Raw genomic sequence first — 16,984 nt, forward strand, 5'->3', positions numbered from 1 at the left:
GAGCGCGTCGCAGGCTGCTCGCGTCAGTTCCTGAGGCGGGGACGGCAGCGGCCGCAGGTAGGTACCGGGCCCGGGCTGTGGAGCCCCGAGCGAGGCGGCCGCGGGCTGTCGGCCTCAGGGCGCAGCGGCCGTGGGCGGGAAGCGGCTCCTGTCAGCCCCGCCCGGGCAGCCGCACCTGCAGCCGTGTGGGGCGCGGTGAGAGGCCGCTGCTGGCCGTCCTGCGGCTGAGAGACGCGGGTACCGCCCGCTCCCGGGAGCAAACGTGGGCTGGGGGATTTCTGCCGTATGTATAGCCTTTCTCTGGGGGAGGCCTGTGTCGGTGTGACAGCGGCTGCGGTGCCTCAGCGCAGAAACGCCTTTCTGAGAGCGGGCTCGAAACTGGGAACGCTGACTGACAGCCTGACAGGCCCCCAGCCGCCCGGCTCTTCAGGGGAACAAATCTCGGTACATTTTTAGTAGTAAAAACCAGTACATTACTTAGTCTTTTTTTTCTTTTTCCCCCTCCGAGCAGAAACGAGGCCTCGCCCTGCATTTAGGCAGTTAAATAGCAGTTGTGCAATGCAAGCTCAAAGGGCTCTCACAGAAGTGGTTTACTTCCCTGCCTTTGACCCCTCCGGTGTTGTCTTTCTCCGGACAGCTGCCATCACCGGTTTCTAGTTTTATTTTCTAGCGGCTCCACATTTGCGAGTAACGGTATTTCTGACAGAATAAGGGTACAATATCATTGTTCTTGAGGGCCACCAAGTGTCTGAGCTGTGTCATCGTTACGTGAGATAATTGACGATAATACACTGCAAACTGAAATATTCCCTCATGGTTTGCGTACCGTTGTTGTTGCCCAGTCGTGAATTTGAATTACTAGCAGGAGCACCTTCCGCATAAAAAGGGTTTCAACTCAGCATTTCTTGGTGAAACTGCAGTAGTTCTCAGCAAGTTGAAAATAATGTGTTACTTTTTAGTGCCACATCCACACGCAAATTTCAAAACATCAGCGCAAGGCTGAAATTAACACTGAGGTTATTCCTTAGGGCAGTCCTTTGTTACTTTCCTATTGTAACTCCCTGTTTTGGTTTCACAATCAGTTGTGAAACTGTTTGCTTGGAGCCAAATTATATTAAAACATTGTTTGAAGACAGAGAAATTGTCATTTTTTTGAAGTACAGGATCCTTTTTTATGAATGCTTAGGTTTTCTCATCTGAGCTATCTCGTTGATTTGCAATGTAAATAAAGTTAGATGCAATAACTGCAATATTGTCATGTAAATTTTTCTGTGTTCTGAGCCAGAAACCTTGAACTTCTGCCTGATTTACCTGTTTTCCAGTTAGAAGAGTAGTGTCTGTTTATGTGGCTTCAGGTTGAAATGCTCTTTCTCAATGCCTTTCCCCTCCCTTTTCTTTCCAAACCTGTTGCTCAATCCTGGAACTGCACCTTCCTAGAACCAATTTGGAAGTCACATGCAGAAATACTATCCTGCAGTCCTCTTCTACTATGTCTGTACTGTCCAGAACTAGAAAATTACCTCCATGAGAGAATTAGGTTGAAAGAAATCTAGCAAGGAGATACATCAAGATGATGAGGAAAAATAAGGGATGGAAAAAGTAGAATGCCAAACTAGTAGTTTCTGTACTTTATTATTATGTTCATAGTCCATACTGAGCCCTTGGTCAGCCCTGGGCCTGGATGTCCTTCCAATACCTTTGAGAATTGCTTCTTCCAGCCAGCCCTGTTGTTAGAACATGGCCAGCTTCTGTTCCCCTGCCCGATCATTTTTGCAACTTACAAGTGTAACACATCTCTCGCATCTACATGAAGTGACAGAAATTGCTGGGTGTGATATGAGCAGGTAGCAGCAGAGGGCACTCCGACATCAGCTTCTGGAAGCAGCAGAGGCATAAGCCTTTACTCTTTGGGCCGGGTTCTAACACAAAGTGAGGTTCCCCTTGTCTCCAAAACCAGTGCTGTTGTACCTACTGGTAATGAAATTCTGCTGGTTCTGTGAAGTTTTGCAGTGCACTTGCATGACCCATAGATACACACAACAAAATGCCAGCGGTCTTCATGGGGTCTTACTACTTTTGATCACATACACAAGAGTCTGAGTTCAACTCAGCACACAAAAAAGTGTATTCTGAAAGAAATGTTTAGTGAAAAGACAGACTAAAAATGTTATAAGCCACCACATAACAGAAATGTAAATCTAGACTTTAGGGAAGAAAGAAGGAAAAGTGAAGTTTAAGTGTGGTTGCAAAGTTCATACTTTGTATGGCAATATGACCCTTAAGAGAAGTGCATACCTACCTGCTTACGGTTTTCCAGAACTGCATCATCCCTGTAGAAGAAAAGTCCTATAGTTTTATGTGTTCTGTAGAAGTCACTACTGTGATAGTTTTATTTGACTTCATTTGTGGAGGTTTAATCTGTACCTTTTACAGACCCATTGCAGACAGGGCCTCCTGCTTGTCCTATTCGCCTGTTCTATTCAAATCAATGCTAGTGACAGACAACATTTTGATATTGTTCTGCTTTCACAATTCTAAATGTTCGCCGTATCAAAGCAACGGAACAGTATACAGGGCTGGAGGTGTTTGTGTTTCCCCTGTGTAAAGCCACCTGTTTGTTTCTGCACCATACGTCTAATGGCCTGGGCAGGTATACCCAGGTAGCACAGCGCTCACCCAGCCAAGTGTATCGACGGGAGCTAACCCAGGTCTGGACAAGATTAAATTAAGCAAAGGAAATGTAAATGTGCAGGATTTTACAGAAATTTGTTTCTTGCAATTGGTGTGCGTGAAATAAGGATTTTATTGCCACTTACCCTTTCATGTGTTCAACCAGTGGAAGATAAGGGCAGAGTTCCTACCATTTCCCTCGTGTTTTCTGTCTTGTGTTTACGCATGAACAACGGCTCATTACTTCAGTTATATAAAAGCAATCCTTAACATATAACCAACATTCCACTTACTTAGCAGTTGTTTAAATGTTCGCTAGTAATGTGGAGATAATACAGGCATCTCCTGCATTTGAACAGGGCTTTGTATGCATGTTTGAGTGCTTTAATATTTTATTATTTTGCATTTAAGTTAGAAGCGAGAACAATTATTGACTTTATGTTATTTAAGGCATGTTATTTTCTTGCCTGGATCTTTTGTCTCATCCCCCCTCTCATTATGCAATATTAACCAGTGGTGTCTCTGTTTCATATTTTGTTTATTTTAAAAGGTTTAGCTCATATTTTAATAACAAAGACCATGTAATTCATTTACATTTGATCAAAGGCATTTTTTTTCTTAGCTTGTACCAAGCCAATCGAATTAGATAAATGGAAGGGCAAGCTTTTAGTTGGCTCTGCACTGCTGTATTCATACGTTTGAACAAGTCTATGGATTAAATTAACAACCCTTTTGATTTCTTTTTATTATTAAAAATTAGACATCTGCAGTGTTTCGGTTCGTGATGTATCTTTTCTTGTTTGGTGCAGTTTAGCTAACAATGGCATCCACACTGAATCTGAAAGAAGCCACTGGCAACCAAAGTTCATGGGATACTTTGCTACCAGATTTCCCTAAAGGACCCCTTTGCCAATATCGTAAGAAAGCTTCCTTCAACTGGAAGGAGATGGCAGTGTTACTAGATGGCGAAGATATCATCCAGCTTAAGGTAAACTTTGCAAGAATTGTAAGTGTGTTTTAATTTTGGAGATATCTTATCAGTAGAACCAAGTATGTGATTTTCAAAGGGAGAGTATTTACTCGATGATCCCAGAGGTCTCTTCCAACCTGACTGATTCTGTGATTCTGTGATTCTATAATACTCTGTAGATATGGAGCATGAAGAAATTAGTTTTGCACATCCAGTTTTCAGAACAGAACTGAACTTTTAAGCAACTTTGCTGTCTTGTAAGGCTCATTTTGTTACTGATCACTAGGACAGGGGAGACCAGCATGTGCTACATTACAGAACTTCAGTGCTCATTTCAAAATGAGAAAGAACTATATTCTATCATATTTCTTTACTGTAGTGTTTGCATTAAATCATATATCCCATGGTTTTACAATGTGCTTAAGCTGAGCTAAGTTCATGCCACTGTCAAACATAATATTTCTGTCTTCCTTTGACCTGACATAATTTCCTACAATCTTCTGTGCTTGTACTAATGCTTATGTGGCATTGCAGTTGGACAGATCAGCACGGCTACCTCTCTGAAAGCTAGCCCTGCCAAAAAAAGAGATTAATTGCAGCACAAGAAGTGGTGTGGGAATGCATGGCTTGGAGATGTAGGAGGAGAAAGAACTGACTTCTTTGAAGGTGGTATAGATTTACATGGATTTAAGCTGATCTTGAACATTCACCATAATTATTAAAATCTTAGAAGGTGGCTCAGATAAATCAAAAATGCCTTGTTCTGCATCTCACTGATACGCTTAAGAGCGTAGAAAAAAACACAAGTGCTCTTCGTCTGAGGGAGTTTCAAAGCTGTGTGGGCAAACAGTTTTCTTCATACAGAGAGGGGGAATGACCCTACCTTTCAAAGGAAAGCACAGGAAATCTTCTGGTTTTCTTCCTTCTTACTGGGTCATTCTCTTCAGAGAGGAAGAAAGGACTTTTAAACCTTTTTAAAAGATTTTGCCTGAGGCACTGCATTTTTTTTCTAAATTACATGAAAGACAATTAAGAATATGTGGATATCTTGAAGACACTGAGGTCTGAGGTTAAAAAATGCCATAGTGTGTCATTTAATGAAAAAAAAAAAGATCCAAATTAAAACATTAAAAGCAGCACATCCCCATATTGAATGGCCGCGTATGATGGTTCCATTAAATGGAGTACATTTTTGCTTTCATCTGGGAACAAAGCAGTTGTGGTAGCTTAATGGCTTTACTATTATGGCATATTTCTAACTGAATGTAACCCCTGAAGTTTTACTGTCAGATTGAGGGCCATTGCCCTCCTGCCAGCAGCTTCGTATAGTGAAATAATGAAGCTTCTATAAAAAGCAAGTAAGTTTTACCATACTGTTCTCTTACATTCAGAGTGAATCAGTGCCACACTTAATACTTCATGATGAAGGAGCTTTCATAAAATTTAGCTGCATTAACTGTATATATAATGACAGACCTTTTAAATATATTTTTTAATTCTCTGGAGTTTTGGCTTTATAAATTTACACCTTCCTATCAAATGAATGTAGTTTGAGGCCTAGGATTATCCTAGAAGAACATTAACTTGTTTTGTTAATGCTTTTAGATTAACATTCTCATGTCAGTTTTTTCCCCCTCAAGAACAGAATCTTCTCTGCTCTGGAGAGTGATCCTCTCTTTGCACATCATCCCGGAGAAGATTTGTGCCGTGAGAAATACCAGGAGCTGACATTCCGGCGCTGTAAAAGGCTCTTTGAGTATGAGTTTCTTACTCAGCAAGAGATCGTAGAGAACCCATTAAAGATATTTAATATGGTGATCTGTATAGGAATGTACGATTGGTCTCCATGTCTCCAGTATTTCTTACATTGCGGTGTAAGTACAGTTCAAAGGGTATAGTGGTATGTATTTGAATTTAAGTGTCTTGTAATACCATAATTCTGTTGCTTTCTGCCTATTTTATTAAACCTATATCTTTTCCCAGTCCTTTGCTTTCAAAAATGGAATTCAGTTTAAATGTTTAGAAGAATCAGAGAGCTGTGGGATGAAGTTAGTAGATCTTTGTCATTAAGCCCTGTCTCCACTGGAATCCCACCTGGAAAGTAAAGGTGGAGCAGTATAGACAGAGCTACAGAAAGATATTTTGATGCCTACAGTTCCACTGTCTTTTGTCCAGTCCTCTGCCTCTTCTCTAGGGCATTAGCAGCCAAAGAATTTGATTGTTGGGCCCTGTTTGGTGGCTATGTCTTTGCTACAGATACAGGTTTAAGAAACTCCCTTGCCTCACCCTTGGTGTGCTGATTCAGGGCAGAATCCAGAAGGAACGGAAACCAGCGTAAAGTTTCTCACTGACATCACTGGCTGGGATTCTGTTCATCAGTTGCTCCCTAGATGAGTCTCAGAATGCATACTTGACATAGCTGGTCAAATAATATTAGCTGAATTAATTAATTATTACTATTCACCTGGCAGGAGAGGGTCTGGGAATTATAGTTTTGTTATGTGAATATCCATCTAGAGAAGCTGAAGGTACCTTTAAAAAGTGTTCTTGTCTGATCTTGAAGCAGCTACCTTCAGTTCCCCATCCATTTGCAATGAAACAAACTAGAATAGTCTTAAAGTTTTACTTTACTCAAGGATACAGCAGTAAGGACAAGTGGAAAGTGAGCTTGTTAAGGATTTTTAAGAGTTTGCAATGAAGGCTTGAGCAGGTTAGAGCTGTGAAAATTTCAATCCTCTGTAAAGAGGCCTTGACAAGATCAAATCCTGACTTACTTCCTCCAGCTACAGTCTAAGTAGTAGTTTACTGTGCAGCCTACTTTCCCTAGCCTCTTTAATGGACATCACTATTACAAGTTATTATGCATGTGCAATTTGTGCATTCCATCATGGAGTCACTGATTTCATTCATAATTCTTTGTTTTTACAGGTGTTTGCAGGTACAATTCTGAGTGCTTCTAAGAGGTTTGCAGACTTTGTGAAACAGGTTTATAGCATGGAGGTAAATTTTTTTTTTGATAACTTGTGAGAAAGGGGCACCGTCAGAACTGTGGCACTACCTGCACCCTTGCGTTATTTCTGATCTCTTTACATTCCTAGGGACTTCTAAATAGGAAAAGAAAAGACCAAGGAGCAGACTGAACGAGCCCTGACTATCCTCACTGCTAGCTATTATGCCACTTCCTGGATCTGTTTTAGACTATCCAAGTAAACATGCAGATGAAGGTTGGAGACTTCTCCCAAAAGGCAATATAGATGACACTACACCAGTTTTGTCTCTGTTCACAGTCCTTTAAGAGTATATCCTAGCAAGTTTTGCATGCTCAGACACTCCCACCTCCCACATCTACATCATACACCGTGCAACACATACCCTTGTCACGATGCTATAAATATTCCATTCTGATGCTATAAAATGGAAAATAATAATGTCTTAATGCCACAGAAACACCACATGGAGTCCAATGGAGGCTCAGGACCAAGTGACTGGCAGAATAAGTGCAGCCTATCTATCTGATATGGAAAGAGCCAATCCTAAACAGTTTCTCCTGTCTGTGCCATTTGGCCATATGGGCAACATTCACTGTCTGGCTTGACCCTCTTTGATTTTGCAAGATATATGTGCTGAGCACACCCAAACTGAGCTTCATGCTGCTTTTGTTATTCTTTATCACTTCTTATCTTTTTTTTTTTTCCCAACCATTCACCTTGCTTGCTTATTTAATTTTCTGAAATTCTGTATTTATCTGTCTGCTCGTAGACAACAATATACTGCTACATAGTTCTGATTTGATACCCCATCAGGATGAATTCTTTTAATGACTCTGTCTACACAAAAGCCTGAGGATATGTATTTGTCAGAATAATTTTGCCTGAGTCTTCAGGTTTATTTATTTTTTTTTATTCTTACTTGCTCTTCAGAGGTTTGCTACTGAAGAGTATGTACTACAGGCCAAACCAGTCTAGTGTAAAGGATTCCAGTATGCACATTTCAGTGTGGCCTCAAGCAGGCAGTGTTCCCAAATGCTGCTGAGAACCAAGTGTATGCATACATTGATCTGATATAAATTTATCCCCTTCAATAATGGAGGCTATTTGCAATTTTGAAAATAAACAGCCTCATTCTGTTTTTCTCCGAAATTTGGGAGTTCCCAGAACTGCTTGTAATGCAAGCAGACTTGCTGATTTTCACCATGCAGCAGTTCTTTCAACTGAGACAGCTGAAAACTTAGTGGGTGCAATAATCTGTACCTGCCTGAATGAGTCAGCCATCAGCAAAGGAAAAAAGTACCTCTTACCCTGCTGCAGGCATGATGTCCTAGCCAACACAAAACCAAAGGATTACATTTGATTGCTTTCTTGCAATTGTAAGTTACTTTCCAATAGCTGTATTTGCAATCATTTGAAAATCTTACCATTTTAATTGCTGTAATAAAGTAGTCTTGAACTGTGCCTTATATCTCCTTATTTAGGTTTTTGGATGTTTTGCTCTGACTGAACTCAGCCATGGAAGTAATACCAAAGGCATACGGACTACTGCCACATTTGATCGTAGCACTCAGGTTAGTCCTTAATGCACAGGAATAACGTTTGACACTGTTAGACTCTGTTATTTCCTAACAGGACAGAACGATTCAAGGATTTCTTTGATTAACAAGAAAGGATCAAGTTCAACTCCAAATGTAAAAAAGATTTCAAATACTTACTTTGGAGGGAAGAGTGTTTTTGGGGAGTCCTGGTTCAAGAAAACCAAAACAGACAAACATATCACACTTCATGTGCTGTGGGTGCCTCAGTTCAGAGACAGCTCTCTCTCCCCTTCATTTATTTCTAAGAGAAAGAAATGGATTCCTGCAAAGAATACAGTTAAGGGTGGATGTGGGGATTTCAACAGATAAGTGTGTTCCCACACAACTTCCCAGTGTTTTCAAAAGAAAAAGTCTTCGCATTAGTATTTTTGACTACTGTAAATCAGTGCATTTAGTACACAGAATACTTTTAAAAAAGAGGAAAGTGATTCCATTCTAGCAGAACAAAATACCAGAAAGTGAAATGGCTTTCTATCATATATCAATATTTACAATAAATCCTGAATTTTCCATTTTCTTGTACAAGCAGTTAATTTAGCTTCTGGTTGTCATATAAAATAAGGATAGCATCCTTCTCCTTTGTTGTGTCTCTTAAGGAACAGTTGGATGTGCAGATTAAATTGTCTTATGACTTTAAATATGAAAGCTTTTATATGACAACAAGGATTGTTTCCCGAGGATCAGAAAAAGAAATACGAAAAAGAGATAACAAGACTATTAACGAGACTGAAAGAGCAAAACAATAAACTGCTCTTTCCATTAGGATACTGCTTACTATTCATAATTTGTTTTCTGAAATCAACACTGCTGCAGAAATAAATTCACTGTCCTAACATTTTTTTCAGTAAATGACTAGAACTCATTGTAGTTTTACATTAAGGGAGAAGAAAATAGAAGTTAAGAGAGGAGGCTAATAGAACTTTCTCTCTCTCTTTATCATCTACATGCTTGGTTTATGCCAAGTTGAATTTAAAATGTGTTATTTAATGTCCCAAGAAGGTACGCTCATCATCTTCCCCAAAGACTCTGGCATTTTATTGCACTGTAATGTACAGAACTGGGTGCTATTACTGTGGACAGTGTCGCTCATATCTATACGTCCTGAAGTGGCTTCAAAAGAATGAGAAATGAGAATCATAGATTTGAAACGTAAGATTTTATATTCTTCAGTAGGACAACACTCCAGTCTGCATTTTTTCATATATAAACAATTCAGTGATCATTTATGCGACATGGACGATCAGATTGTGAGTTTGGCAGCATGAAAAGTTCCATTTAAATAAATTGAGTTTTATGCTGGTGATGAGTGCACTGCAGTAAAAGTGACTGAAGTGACTAAATCTTTGTTAAGATCATGGAGCTCTGAGTTCAGATTTCTTTTACATCCAGAAAGCTCACTATTTGCAATCTAAAAATCTGAATGCTGAAACTATGTCTAAATTTCAGGACACATGTATTCTTCAGAATTCCCACTACTCATGGTCCCCCCAGTTGTCCAAATGGGAAGTGTGCTGCCTTTCACACTGTCAACCAGGCTTCCTTACCACACAAAACTGCCTAAGGAGGTGGTCCCTGCATAGGTTTCAGCTCTCACAGCTAAAACAGCTCTCACAGTCCTTCACATGGACTCACAGCTCAGCGTAACCTAAGATCTAGGAAGTGCTTCTGAGTCCATCACTTTGCTTTACTTTTTTTTAATGCTTAACTGAGCAACTAAAAGGCTGAATTTCAGGCTTTACAATGAAGTAATGATTTTTTTCAGCTCTAAATTTTTCCTAGCTACATATATACTCTCCAAAGTTGAGCACAATAAGAGAGATCTCAGCTGTTGGAGTGGAGTACAGAATGAAACCCTGGCAGTTAATGGATGTTTTCAAATCATTACCATGGCCTTAAAAAAAAAAAGAAAATAGCCGTGTGTTGATTTTTATGATTTATAGCATTTGCTCCTTTCTTTCCTGGCTACAGGAATTTATCATCAATACTCCTGACTTTGAAGCTGCAAAGTTCTGGGTTGGCAATATGGGGAAACATGCCACTCATGCAGTTGTGTACGCTCAGCTCTATACTCCTGATGGACAGTGCCAAGGATTACATTCCTTTATTGTACAGGTAGGGTAGAAATACTGCTAATCTTTTTTTTCTTTTTGGGGGAGTGGGTTCAAATTAAAGACCTACAGGATTATGTGCTTGAAAAAGACAGAGAGCTTTCTTTAGCATTAATAGCAGAATACAAGTTGGGAATATTTTCACTGTTTGAAAAGTTCAACCAATAACTTTCATTGTTCCACAACTGAAATAATGTTTCATTCCACTTCTATGCAGATTCGAGATACAAAAACTCTCCTACCAACGCCAGGTGTGATGGTAGGTGACATAGGAAAGAAACTTGGGCTGAATGGGTTGGATAATGGGTAAGTCAATCCATTTGAAGGAGGAAACATTCTAGATTATATCACGCTATAGTGGTGCAAATATCCTCCTATATCAGTTCTGTCTTTAATTATGAGGTATTCACTAGTGGGTTTAAGTTGTTGGTATTTCTAAAAAAAAAAAATCTTGAAAAATCTTGAATTTCAGTATTTTCTATCTGAATAACCATAATCTTTCTGCTTCTGTCACTTTTTAGAATATGAAGTGCCACTCATACTCTGTGAATATCCCCAAGCATTCTTGCAGTCATAGACTCTGCAACAATAATAATGAAAAAAAAAACCAAAATCCATTAAGTTCTGAGTAAAGAACTTAATCAGCTTCTCCACCCATCTGGGTGTAAGCCCTTAATTATTTTGTCTGTTGATTTCCGGCCCACAGGAAGGCTAATGGAGCTCCACAGACAAGGTTTATTGTTAGTAAAGGTGTAAGATTAATGAGACCCAGTAGAGAAACTAGGTATCTTGTTTAAACCATGGGATTTCTGGGCTAATCTTGTTCACTGCAGAAGAGAAGGAGAAGGTTAGGGTTTTTTTTCTGTATTCTTTGTGTACAATTGAAATAAAAAAAAAAAACACCTGGGCTCCATTTATGAGTCATGGACTTCAATGGCCTTACTGTGTCTCTACTTCACTAACTAAAGGCGTCTGATGGGGAGGAGAGACAGTGAGAAAGTTGAGGTAGATTTCTGCATTAAAACAGCCATTATGTAAAAATTATGATTTAAACCCCTGTATTAGTTACCTAGCTCTGTGTAAAGACAGAGACCTAAAATAGTAAGGGAGGAGGGGAGTCACTTCTTTATGCCTCAAATTTACCTCTTTCTGTTGATTCAGTTTGTTACAGATATATGTATTGTCCTTCAAAACATGCCACTGCAGTAAACAAAGCATAGTCATCCTAAGGTATCTTGTTTTCAAATGTAATGGCTTTTAGTTTGTTGTCTATACTAGCCTCCTCCTGATGACCTAAATATCCTATAGTGACAGAAATAGCACTGACTTTTATGTTTCTGTAGCTCATTCTTATTGATGCTCTGTTGCTTGAACACACAGATGAAATAAAGAAAAAAACATACAGAAAATTAAGTTTTATAGAGGAAAAATGTGAGAGAAGGCCTGGAAAAGAAGGGGATTTGGGTTTCGGTGGGTATTTTTGCCTGTATCTGCATTACAAGCTAGTAGCCACCAGATGGCACAGCAACATGGACCTGAGTAATCTAAATGTAGTTCAGCTTCATAGTTCTGTAAAATGTTCAAATTCTGCTGTTCTTAATTTGCATCATAGTTTTATGTGCAACACGAGGAAGGAGAGGAGTGTGATTGTCACATAACATCAGAATGCACATAATTCTAAAATCCATTTATCCTTTCATCTCCTGGGAAAAAATAGAGCATTTCTTAAAATATTGGTAATAGCTCAATACTCTGAAATGATAATCCACATAATACACTGTAAATAAGGGATACCAGTGACTTCCTATCTTAATGTCAGATGGAGTCCCTTATCTTAGTTACAACATCACATGTCATTTAAAGCAATGATAGGGCATTCTAATCTTTCTGTTTACTTTGCATATGCTGCTTTGAAAAAAAATATTATTTTCTGCTAACAGCAGTGCCTGAGAAGCCCCAATCATCGATCTAGATCTCTTAAGTATGGATTAAGACAGTCCCTGCACTAGAAAGCTTAAGACAGCACCTGCAGATTAAGATAGAGGGACGAGGGAGCCCAAGGTTACCAATAGACACCCTTGATTCAGCTGAAAACTCTAGGAGCCTGTGTTCCTGATGTACCTCAGCTCTTTCCTATGGAGAGGTCTGAGGCTAGATGCCAACATTGTTCACAAGAACTAGAGAAGTAGCTTTCACTTCTCAACCTTCCTGCTCACACTGATCTGTCAAAAATGTCTGGACTTTTGCACGTTGCTTCTCAGAGGTACACGAAGGCCTGGATAGGGACTGGAGAGCTAGTACCTTCATAGCTCTGCGTCTGTTTGCAGAGACGACAAGCTGTGCCACTCTAGAAAGTGGACTGTTGGTTGCATGATGTGCAAAATGCCAAGATTCACAGGGAGACTTTTTCACCAGACACTGCCTTGTCAAGGTGTTCTCCTAAGCAGTTTAGTAATCTTCTATCCTAGCTTATCCCAGAGAAAGCACAGCCTGCAGTATAGAAGCCTGTTGTATGTGGTGATGAAAAAACATTCCATTACGCTGTGACTACAAGTGTTAGTCTCTACTGCATGCTTTGCCAGTTTTTTGAATGTATGTGTGAAGTCTGGTTCAACTACCATAGACACTTAGTAAATCAGATATATTTCCATGTAGTTACACTCAGGATAAATGACAAGTGAAGATCAGAGTCTGAAATCTCTGCCAGAGATGTCAGATTTTGTTTCTGTACTTCAAGAAGTTTATGCTACTAATTTTCAGTATAGGTACAGAGAGTTAAGCTCCTGAACACTTATGTAGGACATGGGGAAGAAATTCCAGAGCTTCCTTGGAAAATGCCATTGATTTATGCTATGTAAGAGAACAAAGTAGGTGACTGCAGTTGTCCCTTCTGGCTTTGGAAAACAATTAATCTCTTGGGTCGTTTGGCTGAAGACTGGTTTCCTGCTAATGCAGTGTAATGTTTTCAGTAAGAGAAAGAATTTCAGAAGTAATGTGGGAATTTTTGCAGTGTAAATCCAATTGACTAGCCTGCTCCTTCTAAGTCTGTCTTTCCAAATAATTCTCATAGCTTCACAATTAGAATGTCCAAAAATCACATGGGTTTTGCAAGTCTTTGTAACTTCAGCTACCCTGACAAAAAAAGACAAAGTCACTTTAAAATATTTTAGAATATTTTTCTTTCTCTGTATCATTTACAACAATTTGTGTAATCAATACATAAATGGTTAAAAATAGAACTCAAATTTTTCTCATGGGGAATTTAGACTGACTGTGTTTTGTTACCAAAAAGTAAATCAGGCTGCCACCAGGGGATGCAAGTGCTGCAGTCTTTATTTTTATAATATAAAAATGTCCACCTGTTGCTAGTGCTCTGGCAGTCTTTGAAATGTGCTGTTCACTGAGGTTTCAAAATGGAAGTAGCTAAGGAAAAAAAACACCACTGAAAAAACTCTTGAGTATTTGGGATCCAGGGGCTTTTCAGTAAAATGAATGGTAGGCATAAGAGGAGGGACATAAGCATAGAGGAGGGACGCTTGGGTAAGTGCTGATGTGCATTTCTGTTTCTTCCCTTTGTTTTCTTTTTGTCTACCCTGGCTAATGTAACATTACCAAAATTACCCATTACTGCAGTGCACGTCAGTAAGTGATTGCCACTGAATTGGTGATGAACCAATTTCATGTCCAGTTGTAACTAGCAGCAAATTGCTGCTTTCCCCACTCCAGAAATAGAAATGATGCCCAGCTGAATCTGCATGGGGAAGAGTTTGAAAATCAGTTATAATTATGTTTCTGAAGTGGTGCTTAACATGCCTGTCTTTGTAAAACATGCTCTGAGCTCATTCAGCTGTGTCCACTGATAACGTGTACCGTTTGCTGAGCAGATAAAACCTATGTTAAGAGAAGAACTAGTGAAATGAAGCCGTCAAAGATAACAGCAAACCACTGCCAGACAGAAAGCTATTTATTTGAACGGAGGTTTTTTATAGGGGAGAAAAGGATCTTTCTGGGGGAAGAAGAATTGTTAGCTCTATCTACTTATAACGATGGACCTTGGAAAACTGAAGTTTTTTATTAGCTGTTTAACAAACTTTCATGTACAATTAAAATGTGATCAATCTCTGCGAACATACAACATGCCAACACATTCAGCATGTTCTTCAGCAATCACTGAGGCCAGATTCAGTTTTCTGGATACTGAAAACAAAAAACCCAAGAGTAAGTGGGTAAAGGGGATTTATTGGGCAGAAAAGCAATAAATGGTGTAAAAGAATCCCTCCTGGAAAGAGATTTCAGGTTCTGAAATCCCTCACTGGAATTCCTTGTATATTGGCAAAGATGGCATACATCACACAACCTCCAGGCCTTTACACATGACTTTTAAATGGTTAATTAATTTTTTTTCTTTGTTACTATTTCAGTATCAGTGCTAATAATACATTAAGATTCTGCTAGTGCTAGTTTAAGGGTAGAACAAATGAAAGTCTGGTCCTTCAAAGGGTTTTTGTCTCCTAGTATTTATCCTCTTAACTCTTTATTTAGATTTTGCAATGGTAGCAGTTATTTCACTAGAAAGACAGGAGCTGTAATACATAGTTGAAGCCTAAATAGTCTCTTGGAGCTTCATCTTACAATCTGAAGCAGTAGCTCGGTGAAGATAATTTCCATACTCAGCTTCTTTGATTGTTCACTTCTACTCCCACACTGCCTTTTTCTTTGTGCTGGGACAAACATTTGTGTAGCTGTGTAGGGGACTCAGCTAGAGAACTGGAACTGCCTGAAAACTAATCCGACAAAAAAACCCCAGAACTTGGCTGTCTTCAACCAGATCATTTGTCAGGTCTGGTTCACCGCAAGGCCAAAGAAGAGGCTGTTCCAGTACAGAGAAAGGGACAGTACAGGGATGTGAATAAGAAAGCAAGTGGAGAAATCAGTCCTGCTTCTCAAATAAACAAGCCTATGCTTGTTTAATGTTTTTATTGTCTTGCAGCCTCTGACCAGAGTCACGAACAATTGCAATAGTAATGAAGCAGCTATAAAATAAAAATAAGTGTTAACAATGCCTGTACCTGTACTTACATTATCTGAATACAGTATCATCAGTCCTTCAGTCCTTGTGAAAAGTGCCATTTTCACAGTTAAACCAAATATTTTGCAAGACACATCTTGCATATTTGCAGTTTAAGTCGAAACAGTGATTTTTGCAGTGGAATCGTTGATATTTCCCTCTTTTGCCCTCTCCACTTAGTTTCTGCAGTCAAGGTTAGACACTATATGGCTACACGCAGTGCTGTGCACATTGCTGAGATGTAGTCACATTGCGAAAGAGTGCTGCCTTATCCCCTAGTTTTTGTTACTCACAGGTATCTCAAAACTGTGTAGCCATAGCCAGTTCACACTGACAGGCACTTGACGGTGCTAATGGGGAAAGGTGGGTTCAGATCTGGTCACACATTTGTTTTATCACCCACAGAAACAGAGCCTCGCATCTGCAGTGAACTTCAAACAACCTTTTTTCTTCCTTAGCAGAGCTGTGTCAGCTCTCAACAGTTGCAGGAGTCTGCACATCCAGAACTCCTTGCAAGACTGGCACTTAGACTATAAGAACTTTAGGGTGAGTAGGTCTTTGCGTGTCCATGAAGTCCATTAAGATAGGATTAGGTGGCCTATAAAATGCTATGTTGTTTTATCGTTGTGATTGAGCATTACTGTTACAGAGCTGCATTCTTAGATTAGAGCCTTGGTTGTAGAAACTAGAGCTAAAATATTGCCCTGCAGTTTTCCCCAGCTTCTCTGTAACTCTTCTCAACTCTAACCTTTCTGTGAGTTTCAGTCTGGAATATGTGGCTGTTTTCTTTCCTTCTGCAAGTTTTTCACCAAACCTCTGAAGTGTTATTCTTCCCAAGGTTTACTGTATCCCATGAACAGCCATGAGATCACTTGACTCACAGCTTTCCAATACCATTCACCTGCTTTCTGTTTCTGGCAGGAAGGATTGAAGGAACTGTCACTGCACCATCTCTAACGTATTCAATAACAAAAGCTGACAGGAAAGGCATTTTAGTGAGTCTGAAATTCACCAAAGCATGTTTGAGCTATTTGTACTATAGGTAACAGCTTATTAATTTAGTACTGGCAAAAGGAGCTCGTAGCTTTTCCAGCTGCTCCTTTTTTGTCAGCATTACTGCACACCAGATGAATTACTATTGCATGATTTAAAGTCACTAAGATTAACTTTGCTTGAAATGTTCCCTAAACTACTGGCCAAAGAACCTAAACAAGAATGCTACCATTGGAATAGTGCTTCACTCTGCTCAGCTAATCTAGGTAGAAATCTGTGTGATATGGTTGTGTTTTACAGGCTAGATGATGCAAAATTGGACATTGCTATAGAGCCCTGTGATATATATTTAAAGTGACAGCTATCTGTCTGTTTTGCTGAGAGGTCTTAAATCTCAGTCACGCTATTTGCTGTGCAGAAGAGGCCCTAAGTAGGGTAGCTTTCAAACCTATGGTCTTGTCATCACCATGTGAAATTTAGCCATTTTCCAAACTTGCTGGTACATGATATCCCCATGACTGTGTATACAGTTCCATTATTGTAAGATATTTCTTCAATTCTTTAAGGAGATTTTTCCCCTAAATGCG

At 39.5% G+C, this 16,984-nt stretch overlaps 1 protein-coding gene across 1 annotated transcript in view; it reads left to right on the forward strand.

Annotated features, from left to right (window-relative positions):
• The first annotated feature begins 31 nt into the window (after positions 1-31).
• Positions 32-16,984, forward strand: part of ACOX3 (acyl-CoA oxidase 3, pristanoyl) — a 37,937-nt gene continuing 20,984 nt past the window's right edge. Inside the window, exons 1-7 of the mRNA XM_068402981.1 lie at positions 32-57; positions 3,480-3,658; positions 5,281-5,514; positions 6,569-6,640; positions 8,112-8,201; positions 10,197-10,340; positions 10,554-10,642. Of these exons, the coding sequence (XP_068259082.1) occupies positions 3,491-3,658; positions 5,281-5,514; positions 6,569-6,640; positions 8,112-8,201; positions 10,197-10,340; positions 10,554-10,642 (797 nt within the window). The 5' untranslated portion in view covers positions 32-57; positions 3,480-3,490. The remainder of the gene's footprint in view (positions 58-3,479; positions 3,659-5,280; positions 5,515-6,568; positions 6,641-8,111; positions 8,202-10,196; positions 10,341-10,553; positions 10,643-16,984) is intronic.

The sequence above is a fragment of the Nyctibius grandis genome, chromosome 6 (genome assembly GCF_013368605.1).
Source record: "Nyctibius grandis isolate bNycGra1 chromosome 6, bNycGra1.pri, whole genome shotgun sequence".
Classification (NCBI taxonomy): domain Eukaryota; kingdom Metazoa; phylum Chordata; class Aves; order Nyctibiiformes; family Nyctibiidae; genus Nyctibius; species Nyctibius grandis.